Source organism: Acipenser ruthenus, chromosome 21 (assembly GCF_902713425.1).
Source record: "Acipenser ruthenus chromosome 21, fAciRut3.2 maternal haplotype, whole genome shotgun sequence".
In the NCBI taxonomy this organism is placed as follows: domain Eukaryota; kingdom Metazoa; phylum Chordata; class Actinopteri; order Acipenseriformes; family Acipenseridae; genus Acipenser; species Acipenser ruthenus.
In genome coordinates, this window is record NC_081209.1 from 4,148,057 (window position 1) to 4,165,406 (window position 17,350).

Below are 17,350 nucleotides of genomic sequence, written 5' to 3' on the forward strand. Positions count from 1 at the left end.
TAAAACTCAACAAAGAATGTCTTCAATGGAAATAAAGGGGGGCCAGCGACAATATTGGTTTTACTAAGGAAAGGTAAGAAAATTGATTTTAAAACCTTGTTTTAACACAGGCATGTAGCTGCTAGTACTAACCTTATGAATGACAGCAGTTATCAAAAGCTACAACCCCATCTAAAGTAAATGCAAATAACACCAATGTTACAGTCATACTGTAACACTGTAGATATCTGTCATAGAAATCATTTTTTCCCGCTGCAGTTCCCTGGTGCTGTATCACCTGATGCTTAGATCCCTTGTACTGTACTGTATCAATGGCACTTCTAATAGGCATGTCTAAACCAATGAAGGCACTGCCAGCCAAACACTACATGCTGTATCATTGGTGCACAAAGGATGAGGCAGACTGTATCACATCCAGACATTCCCAGCTCACAGCACTGAAGCTTAATGGCAGACAGATAGATAGATAGATAGATAGATAGATAGATAGATAGATAGATAGATAGATAGATATATATTGACGTATCAAACACTTAATGGTTAATAAAGTCTGAAATATGTATGTTCTTTTACCATTTACCCCCAGTGCCTCATGAAAAAAGAACCTAATGATCAACTGTAGGTTCAGGGTAACATGAAACCCTGAACTAAATATACATAATACCATAAAGAAACAGAAAGCTGCAAGAACAGACATCCTTACCTGGGACTCCATCGTTTCCTTTTCTAGAAACTGAAACAAAGCCCTGTGGTAAGAATCCCGGGTCCAGAGGGATGGGAGAGAGCTTCTGGCGATCCAGGCTGCTTCTGCGAGTCTTCAGTTTAGAGGAACAGAGCTGAAGGAGGAGCGGAGATGAGCAGAGCTGAGCCCACCTCACCTCAATCAGTCACCTGGATTTATAGCCATCCCATAATGCTCACTGAGCAGCTTGTTTAGGTGCTGAACACACATGGAAGGTGGCCTATTTTTCACTAGCCTGATTCCCCTGTCGTCTCTGTGCAGGAGACGCTCGCTCACTGACTGCCTTTCTAATTTCGTTGCCTTTATTAAAACTCTCCTCGTTGGATTAATTGACGGGTTTTAAGAGTAATTTAACAAATTAAAATATATCCGAAGCAATTGACGGAGCCGCTGTTTTTTTCTAATGAGAGTTTATTGATTACTCAGAAAGACAAACACAGCAAATAGAGAAAACATTACATATCATGTCAACTGATATGGGTCCCCTTGCGCAGTCCAGCACAGAGGCAATGCTTTATGTCTCTGTGGAGTCTCAGTGTTGCTTAATGGTTTGAGCTGAAGATAGTCAGCTAGCTAGCTAGATAGATATATAGCCAGTTGTTTTGTTTTTTGTTTTTGCAATGTTAGTGGTCGTTTTGGTGCTTCTGATTTCTGCAGCTCAAATTCATTTTCCCCCTAATGCTGGCTTTCACCAAATTCACTGCGCCCCGAGAACACTGCAGTTGCCTAGCTGTTTCTTTTTCTCATTCCAAAACATTGTGTTGTGATTGAGGAAATCAAATACACCTTTTCAAAAGTCAATTCAGACTCAGAATGCCATTAAACACAATACTAAAGTTTAAGGATCGGTCACTGGAGGCTTTTTCCTCTTCGCAGAGGGTACTGGGACCAGAAGCAAAGTGAGGCTGCAGGGTCCTGCCCCTAGTGGACCCTGTCAGGGATTGACACCCAGCACACACAGAAGTGCAGCTGTAGTGAAGCAGCCCTACCGAACCCACAGTCTCCAGTGTTCAGACCTTCTATTGTTCCCTAATCCCTTAATTGAGGGTAACAGGCCGGGCCCTGTGTTTCCTCCCTCTCCCCATCTTGTCTCAAATCGGACGCTCTGATCGCTGGTGAACAACAACCAGCAATTAGCCACACATGAATGTGCACACTACCCTAAGCAGGCCAGCAAGTGACCTAATTCTGCTACTTGGGGTCAGTTGGGTGGGAGATGTAGCATTCAAAACAGGGGGTGGAGGAGCAATCCCCAGTGTCCCAGGATATCTAGTACTCGAATGGATGCCAATGGGTTATAGAATGCTCTAAATCCTATAGTACACCCAAATAATATGATGTGTCCATCTCTGATCTCCCCATCAAATCCAACATGCTTGTTGTTAAGAAACTCAGCTGCTGCACATTATTTGTGTTTAGATTTCCACATTTTGAAGATCAGGACAATGTGTGAGTGTTGTAACATGTGAGTGCTGTGACCTGCACCAGGCAGAATGTTGCATCTTATGGGGGCTGTGCAAGAAAACGTTTCCTGAACGAGTACAGTAATAATCCAAGCAAGATAACTATGCTGTTTTCAAATATCAGGGTACTTCAAAAAAAAAGAGAAAAGGATACATAGGCAAAATAATTGACAATTGCTCACAAACCCTTTATGCTGATTCAGTTGAAACCTTTTTATTCAGATTCCCTGAATGGATGACGAATCACTAAACTGACTGCTGCCCTGTCCATACTGTCAGTGTCTGTCTTGGTGCTTAGCTCCAGTGAGCAGTAACCTTTACAGTCCACAGACCCTCAGCCCTTCACAGACATGAATAGCCCTATAACACTGAGACAATGACGACTGCACTATCTGTCTTCTTACCATAGCCAGACACCCCAAACTTTCCAGGGTCACAGAAGCTCACAAGTCAAGCTCAGTGGGGCTCCTGAAAGGGTAAAACAAAGGGCAAATGGACCCTCCTTGTGCATGAAAAGATGTTTTGATAAACACTTAGTTGAAACAAACAAACATCTTGTCTCTGCCATTGTTACCCTCAGTGAGGATGGGAAGAGATGTCTTTGCTGTCAGTGCTGGAGGGGGGGCCGCACAGCGGGGCTGCATTTGTTTTGACATCCTTGACCCCACCCCCCAATAGAAACAAGAGGTGGTCAGAAAGGAAAGGTTCGGGTCTGGCGCTCCTAAACGGCGAGACGAGATCGTCTCCTGCACGCTGGCGAACAATTCACAGCCTATCTGTCTCCATAACGATGCTGCTTGCCTGCCCTGGATTGACCACTTCATTTGAAGACTGGAGGTACAACTGCAAACCCCTCTTGAGTTAAAGCTGCTGTTTTCCGCAATTATGTTCAAATTTACACTAACCCATTAGGAACAGTGTACTGACTCCAGTCATCTCTACCTCCAGTCCCTATTGTTCAGATGCCTCCTAGAATAGTCTGTGTGTTTGGGCCGTATCAGTCGACAGTGATCAGTGATCAGTGATTAGTGGAGCTGCAGTTAGTCCTGTAATGAGGCGGCGGGTATTTTGAATGTGTGGCAATCCCAGCTGAGATCCCAGCATGACCTCTCCTCTCCCGTGTATCAGGACTCATCTCTCTTTCAGAGCAGACATTCCTGGATTATAGGCTCATCAGAGACCAGCATACCTCCTCCGAAACAACCTCAGATATACAACCCCAGGAGCTGCCCTGTTTCTATTGTCTATTATTTATCAGTTTAAAACATTTGACCAGGAAAACCCCATTGCAAGCAACCTCTGCTGTGAAACTTTAGCACGGTTTTTTTTACCGTTTCCCCCCATGCTTTTCCCATGGTTATACTCTGCATTTACCAGTTTACCCACATTTGCCATGCTTATTAATATGCTGTAACATACGTCGCTATTCTTCACCATGCTTTCACTGTGCTTTATTACACATTGCTATGCTTTTACTATGGTAAACTTTTATAAGGACCTACAACAGTGTGCACTGATTACAGAATGCAGTAAACTCCCTTGCAGTGGCCAGCTCCTTACAGACCAGCTCCTCATTAGCAAGACCAGCCTTTGCCAGACCCTTTAATATGGAAGCAGTCTGAAGATCTCTCTCTTTACGGACCACGTCTCTATTCATTCCTATCGGATTAGCACCTGTTGCCACCCACACTGCGTTTACAATCCATGGGTGTAGTTAAATAAATATAGCAGCTTTTCTCCCTACAGAAATACTTGGGCTCCACCGTGTTATGCTTTCATGGAAAAGCCACAACACTATTTTGGAACTGCAGTCCAGCTGCACTCTATAAACGCATCATAAACACAGCTAACTCAAGAGGGCCTGTAGTTGCACTGACGACTTTAACTGTAATTGTCTTTCATGAGGGTAAAGCCAGAGATCAAAACCCAACTAGCGAGCAGCAGCGTGAGAGGAGGGGGCTTTCAAATCACACTGCAGTGTAAATGCCATTGCCACTGAGCGTAGATCAGCTGGTGCTGTCTAGGGTTAAAATGACTAAACAATAGGGCAGTATTACATCTCGATATGCTGAAGGGTAGTGTACGTTATTTGATATTCAGTTTTTAGAAAGGATTGCAAAATTCTAGGGATGATTTTCAGGCTTTTTTTTTTTACTCCACAGTATAAATTACTCATTTTGTTTATATATATATATATATTATATATATATATATATACACACACACTTTAAAGTTACCAAAAGATAATAATAATTCTAAGTGTATTTAACAGTGAACACTATACCGTGTGTGTTGACTGCGGGTTTTGTAACTTTAAGAGTAATCTACATGGTTTGAGTGAAGTCCTTTCACAGTGCTTGCTCTGAGACGGCAGCATGTTTGAATCTGATGGGCACTAGGACCCAGTGGAGGTCCCAGGTCTGAGAAGGCAGATCTTTTTTGTCCGTTACGTCCATGCATGTAATCATCGATTGTGCCTATTGTGAAACTGCGATTCCCCACCATCTGTACAGTCCCGTGAGGCTAGGCTTCTGACACAGACCAGATCCCAACAGGGTTCATCTGCAATTTCACACTTAACGACTCCCGGACTCCAATTATCAATTATTCAAAGGATACAGTATTTCCTCCCTAGAAAAACAAACAAAAACACCATCATCGTCTTATTCATGTGGAATTTTACACTCATTTTCATCAGTTGCGTGGCGGCAGATTGATAAACAGGATCAGTGTAGGGGCTTAAAAATGAATCGTTTGAGTTGGACTTTCATGTTGATCCTCCAGCAGTTACATGACAAGTATCTTCAATCTTCATTCCTAGAAAGTGTGCCGCTTCTACTGCGGGCAATCCAGAGTTGAATTATTAAAACCTACAATAAATCAGCTCCCTTCTGTGTTATTATTAATAGTATTACAATGTGCATTAGCAGCAGTAGAAATGATAGTCGTAGTAGTACAGCACCAGGTGAGTGTGTGATTAGTAAATAGAAAACTATGTTAAGAGAAAACTTCCTTTAGAAACAAACCATAATCAAAAGACTTCAGATAAGCTCTAAATCTTCAAAAGAGTCGAAACAGCTGCAAACATGGGCGCTAGTCAGCTGATCAACACACTGCCAAACGGACGGCAATGTACAATCTTGCAAATGTATTTTCATTAACCCTAATAAAATGATCTGTCAACTGATGTGCCAGCCCAACCTGTATATTTGAAATTAGGAGAAATGCTCGTGTTCTTTAAAAATAAATAAAAAAGCCCCAGTAAAATGACCTTGTGGCCACAAGGTGGTGCTGTGCGCTACAGGAAAACACAATGTTACCTTCACAGGTTATTTTTATATAACACCGGCGAGATGCAGCGAAATGGTCTTCCATAGTCACGACTGTCGATATAACAGTAAACAAATTAGCAAATTCGGGAATGGAATCTGAACTTAAACAAAAAACAAAAAGACTTTCATGCATGCCGACCTCAGATGGGGACGGATAGAAACTCTTCTATTCATTATACGAGGACATGTGGAAGACGCAAATGCACGGTCATGCCACCTCCCCACCCCCATATAAGGCTATGTAGAAAAAAAAGATTCAATGAAAAATATATTTATTATATGTCCAAAACTACTTTTTCCCACAGATATTTTCAATATTCCGTGCATGGAAGGGGTTAAGTGCACTGTTTAAAGGTACATAGACAAAAATCAGCACATACTACCACTGCAGTAGTACTGTCGGCGCAGTTGTGGGGGCGTCTAACTGAAAACGTAATTATGACTGAAGTGTGTCACAACGTTATGTTTCAAAATGCCATCATACACCCTGTTCCCTCTCACTCCTATGTGAATGTTTTGTCTTTTTAGATAGCTTTGGTATTTTAAAACAGATCCGTTATCGTGTATGCATGTTGGACAAATAAGAAATATGTAGATTGTAATAGTAAATAATATGCAGGCCTGCCATTTTCTTATAGATAAGCAAAATAAATTACAGAATGGAAAAATTCTGCTACCCAACTGCAAATTTCAATTGCCATACCAAATAAAATGAACCAGTTGGATTATTGTACCTTTGTGGCAGACTACTGTTCAAAATGAATTAGAAACCAAAAATCCAAAACACATTCACTGCCAAACTGAACAAAACACTATAAAGAACTATTCGGGAGCTATGGTATTTGATAGAATAAATATTGCTATATTTTACAGGTATTTTCATAAAGGTAGCAGGGTTTAAAATCAAATGCGTTTTGTATTAAAATGTATGGAATTATGAAGGTCACTGTACGATTAATATTACATAATATGCTTATTAAACATATTAAATATAAGCAATATTACATGTTTCTATTTTTATGATTGCTCGGGTGTCCCACTCTCTTAATAGACCCGTTCCGTTCATTAGCCTGCAGTATTATTCCCAGGATTTCTCTCTCCTCCCCCCGCGCCACCCTAGCCGCCTTTCCCGCGGCAGCAGCCGGGCTGAGACGCGGGCAGAGCGGCGGGGAGAGAGAGCCTGGGTCTGGATCAACAAGAAGCCAACGGCTTCATTTCAAACCAGGACAAGCAGCAACAAACAAGATAGAACAACAAGGGCGAAGTGAAGACACCGAGAGGAGGATCAGAGGCTGGAACAGCCTGGGTCTTAGAGAAAAAGAAGAAGTTTGAAATGATTTAAAACATTTTTTCGAACTTTTCTGGACTTCGGCCATTGGGAGACTAAACGACAACTTTTTTTTTTTTTTTTCTGTTGTTGTTGTTGTTTGGAAAGTCAGCAATCGTTTTACAGTTAAGAAATTCGGGATCATTTTGTACAACTACATACTTCTATTAAGCACGCCTTGTCCTCCTGCGTTTCTCCACCAACTAGTATCTCCGAGATCCACCTGCCAGCGAAGTGCTTTTACAACCATTAAGACACAGTGCAGTAGCGTGAATCTTAAAAAAAACCAAAAAAAACTCTTATATGGGTTCAAACTATATATATTACGAAAAGAATAACAGCTTATAGAATATAGACGTTTAGCTTCATGCTGGAATATATAAGTACAAATGAGTCTTTGCAACGTTTTTTCTCCATTAAGGCTGTGAGTAGGAGTATACTGATAAGCTGTTTAATCGCTGTTAATTTCCAGTGACTGTTAAGAGAGTTCGACCCAAGGCAAACAGCTGGGATTAGGTATAAATATATAACATACATAGAAATACTGGTACGTGTAAGAAACAAACAAACAAACAAACAAACAAACAAACAAACAAAACAGCAGAACGTTTTGTGCAGTTCGGCTGTGGAGAGGGGCGACTTTATCTGATAGCCAAGTCAAAGCAAAGACTACATCTTTCTGTGAGGCTACAGATCCCTGATCACATAGGAGCCCCCCTTTGTGGTCAGTGCGCATGTGCCGGGGCTGGACAGCGCCAGAGAGGGAAATTTAAAAACGGTTTGGAGAGACAACTGTGCTGATAAAATACAAAGACACAGACAGCACCGCAGCAGCGCAGCAGCAGGAAAACAGCAATTCCACCCAGGTACAACTTTCAACAACTGTGTTTATTATTATTATTATTATTATTATTATTATTATTATTATTATTATTATTATTATTATTATTATTATTATTATTAATGAGAATGTTTCGTTTTGCAACCCCCTTAGTAGATCAGTTTTAAATAGGATGCTATCTGAGTTGTATTTTTGGACACTAGTTGCACATACAGTGCCAATCACTTGAATCTTAACTGTCTCTGTTGCAGTTTATAATCGGTTACAGACAGTTGTGTTGTATTTGGCGTTATATAATTATATTATGTACATTATATAAATAGCTATTTTCACTTTTGATTCACATAACCCAATAGTCCGTTTTTGTTTGTAGTAAATGTTTTTATTGACATGAGTGCGCGTTTATATTAATGTATGTCTGTAGTAAATGTGTTCAGTGTTGCTTTTATTTATACAATTCTGTCAACAGATCATTTCAAATGTATTTGTGTTGATTATTATAATGAAACACATTTTTTACGTTTATGCTTAAAGAGAAATGCTATCAGCCTTGTGAAAGAACGCCGCTAAAGAATACACATTGCACTGTATAACAGTAACTCCCTTGTTCTGAAAACACTTCATAACTCAGCAACACTCATCAGTTACAATCTACAAAACAGATTGCCAGAATTGATGTTGAAGCGGGGCTGTATAAAGATTGATTAAATATAGGTCCATGTAAATAATGCATGGATCTCGTTGAGATGAAAGGTAGGACAGCTACTTAAAGGGCGTGTTTCTTAATTGAAGTCTTCAATCCTTTAGGAGATGATAGAAAGCGAAATCACGTCCAGAATGTCAGGAATTCTTGGAAATTCAGGACAAAGCCATCACCCTTCAGCCCAGGACTACAGGTAAAAGTCAGCTATAATAATAGTAATACCCATGCTAATGCTAATGCAGATTGTGTTATCGGTACGGTATGAAGTGGTCATAATACAATTATACTCTACATGTGTATCTATATATGTGTCTTTATTTGTGCTGGTAGAAATTCTTTTTAAATTGTGCGCACATTCATTTTATTAAGGTTAAGGTCTCCTCTAGAAGTTTTAGGAAATCCCCTCGATGTTTGCCGTCTGTGTTGCCAATAGCCTGGTGCCCTGTGCCTACGAACGGGGGAGAAATCGTTTAGGAATCAAATATGCAAAACCTCTTTCATAATGTCTAGTCTGAATAGATGTGTCAGAACCCATCGGCTCTGTTTACACTCCTGCTGTCAGCACTTGGGGGTTGAGCCCCTCGGTCGGGCGGGGAGGGGGGGGGGTAAGAGAGCTCCCGGGGTCAGGGGAAGGGGAAGTGGCCTCTAATTAGCGAGGGAGTAAGGAGTGAGTGGGCGAGGGGGGCTGAACAACTTCTGGGAAACTCACTCTCTCTTCTTCCTTAACTCACTGTAATGAGAAACGGCTCTGCAGTGCCGAGCGACCAACAGATTAATTCTCAAGTTCAGCAGGAATGACAACACCCAAAACCCCAATGTAATGGAAATGTAATTAAGTGGGATGCATGTAGAATGTGTGAGCGTGACGCATTGACTGGTGATTCTATAAAAGCATTGGTCGATTTGCTAAATATTGGACTCATCTTCTTCAATACTATCCACTGCCAAAATAAAGTTTATTTGGTATGATATGCCTTGGGTTAATCTGGTGCTTATTGCATGTATAAATATAGCAACAGGTTTATTTTTAAAAGTTGTGAAGATCTAAAGTGTTGAAACGTTTCTTTGAGCGCTGCCAATTACATGTCCTATCCTAGTCGCTGGGATTATGGGTCCGTTTATTTAAAATAATGAATCGAGGTCTGGTACAGATACATTAGCTGCTCTTGGCTGTGACCCCGGGTGCACATTATTTTATAAGCGGTGTTTAATGTTAGAATTCTCACAAAGGCTCCGGTAAGTTGCAGGAGGGTGAGAGAGAACGAGGCTGGATATTATGCATCTAGGAAGGCATGCAGGCACTCAAGACTGCCTTTTGTATCCATACAAAGGGGCAACTTCTGTTTTCAAACATTAAGTTGGAATCCTGTTCAGAGCGGGTGAGGGGCGTGTGTAGTATCTTAAAACATACAAGATATAGCCTAGAAGCGGATATCAACAAAGCATGTGTATAGGCCTACGCACAGTGTATTAATAATGCCCACACATAATTCAAGTAGGCAATTTTTTTTGTTTAACTAGCAAGTTTAATTATTTTTTTTTTCTTCTTTTAAGCACGTATTATCTTTATGTTTTATTTCATGTCAGTCACCCTATGTGGTTGTTTTTGCCCGGCTAACAGCAATGTAAAACTGCAGGCGATTCTGTAGACTATATTGCTCACTGTCTAGTATAGGCCTTTATTCTGAACCTGTATTTGCTGGAATGTATTGTCACGTCATTCTGTGTTGCACAACTCGTTACCTTATAGCTATTTTACACAAGCACTTTAGTGAACACATAACCTAGCTATTGATTGCAAATCAACTGAGGCATGCATACCTTGACATGTTCTGTTTGACAAATAAAAAGCAGCTATGGCAACGGGTCAAGCGAAACTGAACACTTCAGGTCACGCCAGCAAAATACGCATTGGGCCCTGCTGAGTTTAAAATCAAGATCGTGTAGGAGTAAATTAATCCATAATCTATATGCCATCTATGCCAAACGAACCCGCACATTTGTAAGTAAAATACGCCGGTTGGAGATTGTAACAATAAGCTGGCGCATGTAAGGGGATTTCCTTTTGACGTTTGTTTTAAGGTCGGTACATGAGAAGGTAAAACATCAACAGGTGTTTCAGTAGACGCATTCACACGTTTTAAAGTGATTTAAAGGGTTTAATGCAAGCGGTGTGGTTGTTGTATTTATAAACTTGACATTGTTATATCTCAATTGGATTCATCAATTCATTTTTCGGGGGTACACCGTTACACCACCTTTATATTACACAGGGGTTAGATGTGTGATCAATAGATTTATCAATTGTTCAGATTCATTGATTAAAAGAGAACTTCAAGATTAAAACCCCTGATTTGATAACTCACAAATCCAGTTAATTAAAAGTTAGGCCATATTGACGGTAAACTGTAGGTATACTATATTATTGCCCTTGATATGTCAAGACTTATTTTTAAGTCAAGAGAGCAGGTATTTATATATATATATATAAATTTGACATTTTATTTTGTTATGATTCATACTTCTGTAGAAGATTTTCGATTCATCATAGAGATGTGTTGTTTAAGGCTCTTTGTATGCATTTTTTTTTCTCCAGATTATTGACTCTGTAATCAATACCATCTTATTTGTCTACAGATTTGCATGAATCTATAATCAATTTATTTCTTACACCATACGCAGTTTTAATCTTATTTGAAAGCAAATGTGTCCTTTTTTATATGCTACCAGACCTAGGTCATTTATACACATTCTGCATTATTATAAGGGAAATGCTCATCAGACGTGAGCGAGGCTAAAATGAATCTACACAAAATACAAAAGGACTCCAGATTTCTAATGTTACAGCCTATTAAATGCATAAGGATATAAATCCAGTCTGTTGGATTTTCATTAAGGCCAGGGCTGCAGTAATGAATTGAAAGCATTCTAATGGATATGCTACCCAGCTGAGGGCACACTCTGGTGCAGGGCAGACAGCGTGCTGGGGTGGGGTAAATGTTTTAAGATGTATTTGGCGGCAGGAGGCGTGTGCAATGTGCCCTGACCCCCACCGCCCCTCCCGACCTCTTCTATTGCACTGGCAGGGAGGGGGGGGGTGTAAGAGGGCTGGAAAGGATCAGGGGAGCAGATGGCATTTTTTTGTCCCCTGTGTGTCGGCTGTCATTCCGCCAGATTAATGCACGGGTTTGTAAAAAAAAAAAAAAAAAAAACACACCGAAAAAAAAAACAATTAAGGAAGGGCCTGGGGAGACAATGGGGCCACGTGCCACTGGGCAACAGTTGTTTGAGACACAATGGATGATCATCTTTCAATAGACAAGCCAACTGTTGCAAACGACTGGCCTGCCCGGTTTTCAAATTATTTCATGCCCTTGTTTATTTATGATTCAGCCAATGGCGAAGAGGGGAGAGTGGTCACCTGACGTCTCCTTCTTTTTGGGCCCTACAGTGCCTGGTCTCGCAAAATAACTGAATAGTAATGGTAACCATGGCGACTCTAATTATTGTACTCCGACTACAGTAGGGGTTTTAGGAGCACTGAGTGGATTCAAGTGGCAGGCTTTCTTTTTACAAAGCCATCGCTGCTTTCTTTTACAAAAAAAAGAAGGCATTCAGTTTTCTCATGGGTGAAAAAAATAAGTACAGAAACAGACCCCCCCCCAAAAAACCCAAAGTTCCTAAATCACAAAGATAATATAGATGGATGGATAGTTTTGGTTAACATCATTCATTTTACTGTTAATAAGATTTTCTACTGGATCCACAGTACTTGCAGAGGGTGTGTCTAAGATCTGGGGTTCGAGAATATTCTTATTTCTAACTTCATCTTTTAATAAGATGGAACTACTGCAGGGAATCAATCATACTAACAAAAAGTTTATAGAATACACGTATTCTAATATAATCTAATTAGCTTTAATAATAATAAAAAAAACATTGTTGACAAAGGAAGCATTGAAACGTCTTGAACTGTCTTTGGCCTAAATATCCCAGTGGAGATGAGGAGGTAGTCTGGGATTTCCAGTTTAAAATATCCCATTGGAGATGAGGAGGTAGTCTGGGATTTCCAGTTTAAAATATCCCAGTGGAGATGAGGAGGTAGTCTGGGATTTCCAGTTTAAAATATCCCAGTGGAGATGAGGAGGTAGTCTGGGATTTCCAGTTTAAAATTGCATCATTACCTTCAGGTTGCTGACCTCCGACCGCTCCCAGCTGAGCGAGGACGACCTCCCCAGTGACCTGCAGTCCCTCTCCTGGCTGACCTCTGTGGACGTGCCCCGACTACAGCAGATGGCAACGGGACGCCTTGACTTCAGCATGAACTCCCAGAATTCCATGCTGGAGCAGCAAACAGGTAACCAGTCACAAGACTGCTATAAAAATAATACATACGTGTATTATTATTTTTAGTATTAATAAATGTCGTTAAAAACCTGACAGGTGTCATCAAAATGATGTCACAAAACCGTTGTGACATCATCAGTGTCGACACGTGATGTCATCTTGTAAAGGCGGTATCTTATAAACACCCGGATGGTTTTCATTTCAGCCCAAATGAACAACATGAATGTAGCTGGAGGACAGGGTGCCATGATTCACATTCAGAGCAGCATGCAGAACAGCATCATGGGAATGAACACCATGGCAACCCACAGTGGTAATGTAAGTATCTATCTCTGAGTATGGAAGTAAGGATTTAGAGAGATACGTATTTCAGAGTATGTAGACAGACCTTTTATAAACGATACACTTTTGCATACTATATAACTGTCTATGTGTATATATGGTGTGATGTCTAAGGTACATCAGTGTGATTGTGCTTGTATACATGCATACATACACATTACCCATGTTAAGTATTGTCTGTCATGAGGGGAGGAGATGTTTGTAGGTTTTCTTGCCCCTTGTTAGCCATGATGTTGAATGTTTCAAGTTAGCTGAAAGCACTGTTTAAAGTTTGGAATGTCCTTTCGCACCGTCCAGATGACTCCGTACTCTATGAGTGGGGAGCTATCCCCTAGCTACCAGCAACAGCAGACGCTATACCAGCCTACTGCCCAGCAAGTCTACACCCTCTCACAGACCAGCCAGCAGGTAAGAATGGAAAAGCACTTGATTTCACAAAGCTGGTCTTTCATATAACCTGTTTTTCCCTTGATGTTTAACTATACAGTACCTGGGAAATCAGTCCAGACCCCTTTCCTATATGCTTGCTTGCTAACTGGGTGTCTGCTCCCCTCCCAGTGTTCTCCAGTTGGTCTCTACAGCAACACCTCGTACGGGACCCAAACCCAGTTCAGCCAGCCACGCCTCGCCCCTCACAACCAGGACCTGCAGCCCAAATCCTACCCCAAACCCATCTACTCTTACAGGTGAGCACCTTGCCTCTTTCAGCAGGGGGTGTTAATCGTAGGTTTTCCTGCAAAAGGTAATGCGCACTAGTTTGCAATAATTTGTTTTCCAGTTCCTGTGTGGTACTAGCATAGGTATCCTGCAGTGCAAATTAACTACGCTTTGCTGTTGTCTGAAACCCTTTTGCTGTATTTCAGACAACAATCTATTTTAGTTCTTAATGTAATTAAGGAAGCTGGTGAGAACCCCAAATCCTATTATTTGCAAATTGAAACGACTCCTTTAGCAATCATTTCATTTCATGTGGGTTTGATTTGCAGCTGCCTGATCGCCATGTCTCTGAAGAACAGCAAGACAGGCAGTCTCCCCGTCAGTGAAATCTACAGCTTCATGAAGGAACACTTTCCCTATTTCAAGGTAAGGAGGGTTAAACAACCACTGCCTGGGTGTCTCTACAGCCTTGACTTCTAAGAGCAGAGCAGAGCAGAGCAGAGCAAGACAATGTAGTTCTCTCTGTCTATCACAATGGTGCATCCCATAAATAAAGTGCAGGAGTAAAATGATCGATTCTTCCTTTCAGACAGCTCCGGATGGCTGGAAGAACTCGGTCCGGCACAACCTGTCCCTGAACAAGTGCTTCGAGAAGGTGGAGAACAAGATGAGCAGCTCGTCACGCAAGGGCTGCCTCTGGGCTCTCAACCCTGCCAAGATCGACAAGATGGAGGAGGAGATGCAGAAGTGGAAACGCAAGGACCTGCCCGCCATCCGTCGCAGCATGGCCAACCCAGGTGAGCGCGGTGAAGATCCCAACAGCACTGCCATTCCCACCTCGTCATAGCTCAGAGGTTTCCAATAAGCTAACACGCCTCGTTTGTTTGTTTTGCCCAGACGAACTGGACAAGCTGATCACAGACCGGCCTGAGATGTGCAGACGGAAGCCGTGTGATCCTGGGATGACCCACCTGTCCTCCTCCTCCTCCTCCCAGGGAGGGATGACTCCCCTGCCCCCCCAGCCTGTGATGACGCTGTCCCTGCAGTCCCTGCCGCTGCAGCACCACCAGCTGCAGACGCACGCCCGCCTGGCGCCCTGCTCCCCCTCCCCCGCACAGACCCCCCCGCTCCACACCATGCCCGACCTCGGCCAGCACCCCAGCAAGCCGCACCACGACTTCTTCAGCCTGCACTCCGACATGAGCACGGAGGTGGACGCACTGGACCCCAGCATCATGGACTTCGCTCTGCACGGTGTGGCACACAACACTTTTTTATAATGCTTTACAGGGTAGCAGCACCATAGATTAGGCATATTTTTGCATGGCACATAGTGTCACTAGTTATCTGTTTATTTAATTAGGATTTTATTGTAGTGTACAGTGGCACCTGGTCGTAGAATGTCATAATTGCAGCAAGAATCTTAATATCTGAATTTTCTGCACATGTGTCAGGGTTGCAGTTATAAACAGGGTTGCCAATTCAAAGGGAATTAAAAAAAACAAAAAACAATCAAAAAATAGAAAAAACATACCTTCCAAATGGAAAAAACAAATTGTAATTGCTTTGCAGGAAATCTGTGGGAGGAGATGAAGGACGAAAGCTTCAACCTGGACACGTTAGGCGCCTTCAGCAACTCCCCTCTGCGTCTCTCGGACTGTGACCTGGGCACGGCCGGCCTGACCCCCGTGTCCCGCAGCAGTGACCTCTCCTTCTCTGACCTGCAGGTCACGGGCCTCTACACCACGTACACCACCCTGGACACGGTGTCGTCCCAGTACATGAGCACGCAGGGCAACAACAAGCCCATCGCTCTGCTATAGGGCCAGCCGAGAGAGAGCTATCAAAGAGACTGTAAAGAAACTAGACTTGTTTGAATTCAAAAAATAAATTACATTTAAACGCCTGACTTTTTGCACAGTGGCACTGATCTACATGCACCATCCCTGGCTCGCTACTCGCTACTCGCTTCCTTTCCTCCTCTGCTCTTTGTGGGAATCACAGCAAGCACCAGGTGACACCAGTGAACTCCATGGCCAGGTTGCACACTGTATGCTTTCACACATTCCTGTCAGGCTTCAGTGAAACCCCTTCACCCAGTTCCGAGAAAGGCAGATTCCGGCAGGCAATGCATTGTCCCTCTATGCAGGACATGTCTGCTCATGACCCAGATCATGACACTAAATGGCTGCAACTCACTTCTCTGCTTTTTGGCAGAACTTTTCTCCTATACACTCTTCCCTTTCAACACAGTAAGGATCCTTTAGTATCCAAGTCTCTGCATCCAAACAATTGTCTCTTTTTCATTCAAATACTGAACTGCAGATTCCAAACTTCAATTTATGAGAGTTGAGTTTGATTTTTTAAGAGTTGTTTTGCTGTTGTAAAGCCAGATATAGCATAAGAACCAAAAGCATGTGTCACCTTTTCAGGGCAATTACATGGGGCATTATATAGAATTTGGAAAAAAAATGGTACATGTCTTTATTGATTGAGGTCTGGCTGGACAATGCTAATATCTTGCTGTGCACATCAAATGTATTTTGAACCATGTGACAGTGTTTTAATTTAAGGGTAGCAATTAACTGTGACTGAGCATCTGTGATGGTTGCAAAAGACTTCTTGTGATATAATTGTGTTTTATCAAACACATGTAATAATGTAAATTTGAACGGTATGAACTGTGTAATATAATAAAGAGCGACCACAAAACAAAAAAATGAAAGAAAATGGTTCATTTGACAAAACAAGGTAGGAATAGTGTTGAATGTTAGATTTATAATATTATTATTATTAATAATAGATAGCGGTGTCTTGTGTTTTTCTGTGCTTGTGCTAGGCAGTATTACTGTTTGTATTTCTATTTATTGATGTGACGAGAGAGAGATGAGGCGTGTTGGATGTTAATCAGGCACTGTTTACATGTTCTCAGGCTGCATTATCCCTTTATATGTGATCAGCTCTTCATTTTACAGACGTCCTCATCAAAGGAAAAGTGTGCATGCTATTCACAATTATAAAGTGCTTTATATTTCCTTAAGGCTAATTAAAGAGATGCCAACACTTTTTCTTGTACTCTCAGCACAAAAACACCAATCAAAGCCCCTTTGTTTTTTGTTGTGTTTTTAACTATAAGACGACTATTATTTTCATTGACCTAATGCTAAATGCATTTAAATATTTAATATTAATTAACTTATTTAATGGATACATTTGGTGTTAATGTTATAATTATTAAGAGGCTTGCACTGCAAGTTTCATCTTTCCCCTTTTGTACGATTTAATTACGTTTTCTTCCAAAACACTTTGTATTAAATACTTCATCAAAATGATACATCCATAGCTTGTACATCACTTAATGAGGGATACTGCAGCTTTACCCTTCATTATTACCAAGTGAAAACTTCATATAAGATACATCAGCTGCGTTTGTTGAAAGTATTGTTTTTTTGTTGTTATTTGTTTATACATTTTAGGTGTACTAAAAGGAATAATAGTAAATTATCTTTGTAAAAACATCCACTTTAGGAATAAATATTTAAATGAAAAGGAATCCGTCTTTTTTTCTTTTACAGTATTTCAAGATTATCGACTGC

The 17,350-nt window shown here is 41.3% G+C and overlaps 1 protein-coding gene across 2 annotated transcripts; it reads left to right on the forward strand.

The window, feature by feature from the left end:
* Nucleotides 1-6,495: 6,495 nt before the first annotated feature.
* On the forward strand, nt 6,496-17,296 carry LOC117427654 (forkhead box protein N4-like). 2 transcript variants are annotated; one of them, XM_058994405.1, is made up of 10 exons: nt 6,496-7,730; nt 8,498-8,601; nt 12,599-12,765; nt 12,961-13,073; nt 13,395-13,505; nt 13,656-13,783; nt 14,084-14,180; nt 14,344-14,551; nt 14,652-15,008; nt 15,327-17,296. In XM_058994405.1, exons 2-10 carry the CDS (start codon nt 8,516-8,518, stop codon nt 15,575-15,577), a joined length of 1,518 nt encoding a protein of 505 aa, XP_058850388.1. In that variant the 5' UTR covers nt 6,496-7,730; nt 8,498-8,515; the 3' UTR covers nt 15,578-17,296. The 2 variants fall into 2 exon arrangements, with proteins under 2 accessions (XP_058850388.1, XP_058850387.1); XM_058994404.1 differs by having other exon boundaries at nt 8,513-8,601.
* Nucleotides 17,297-17,350: the final 54 nt, after the last annotated feature.

What these genes read in the sequence shown, in the direction of transcription:
- LOC117427654 (XM_058994405.1), top strand. Translation starts at nt 8,516, where the DNA reads ATGATAGAAAGCGAAATCACGTCCAGAATGTCAGGAATTCTTGGAAAT. An exon ending in TGGCAACCCACAGTGGTAAT is followed by an intron (nt 13,074 to 13,394) that starts GTAAGTATCTAT and finishes CGCACCGTCCAG; the next exon opens with ATGACTCCGTACTCTATGAG. An exon ending in TCTCACAGACCAGCCAGCAG is followed by an intron (nt 13,506 to 13,655) that starts GTAAGAATGGAA and finishes CTCCCCTCCCAG; the next exon opens with TGTTCTCCAGTTGGTCTCTA.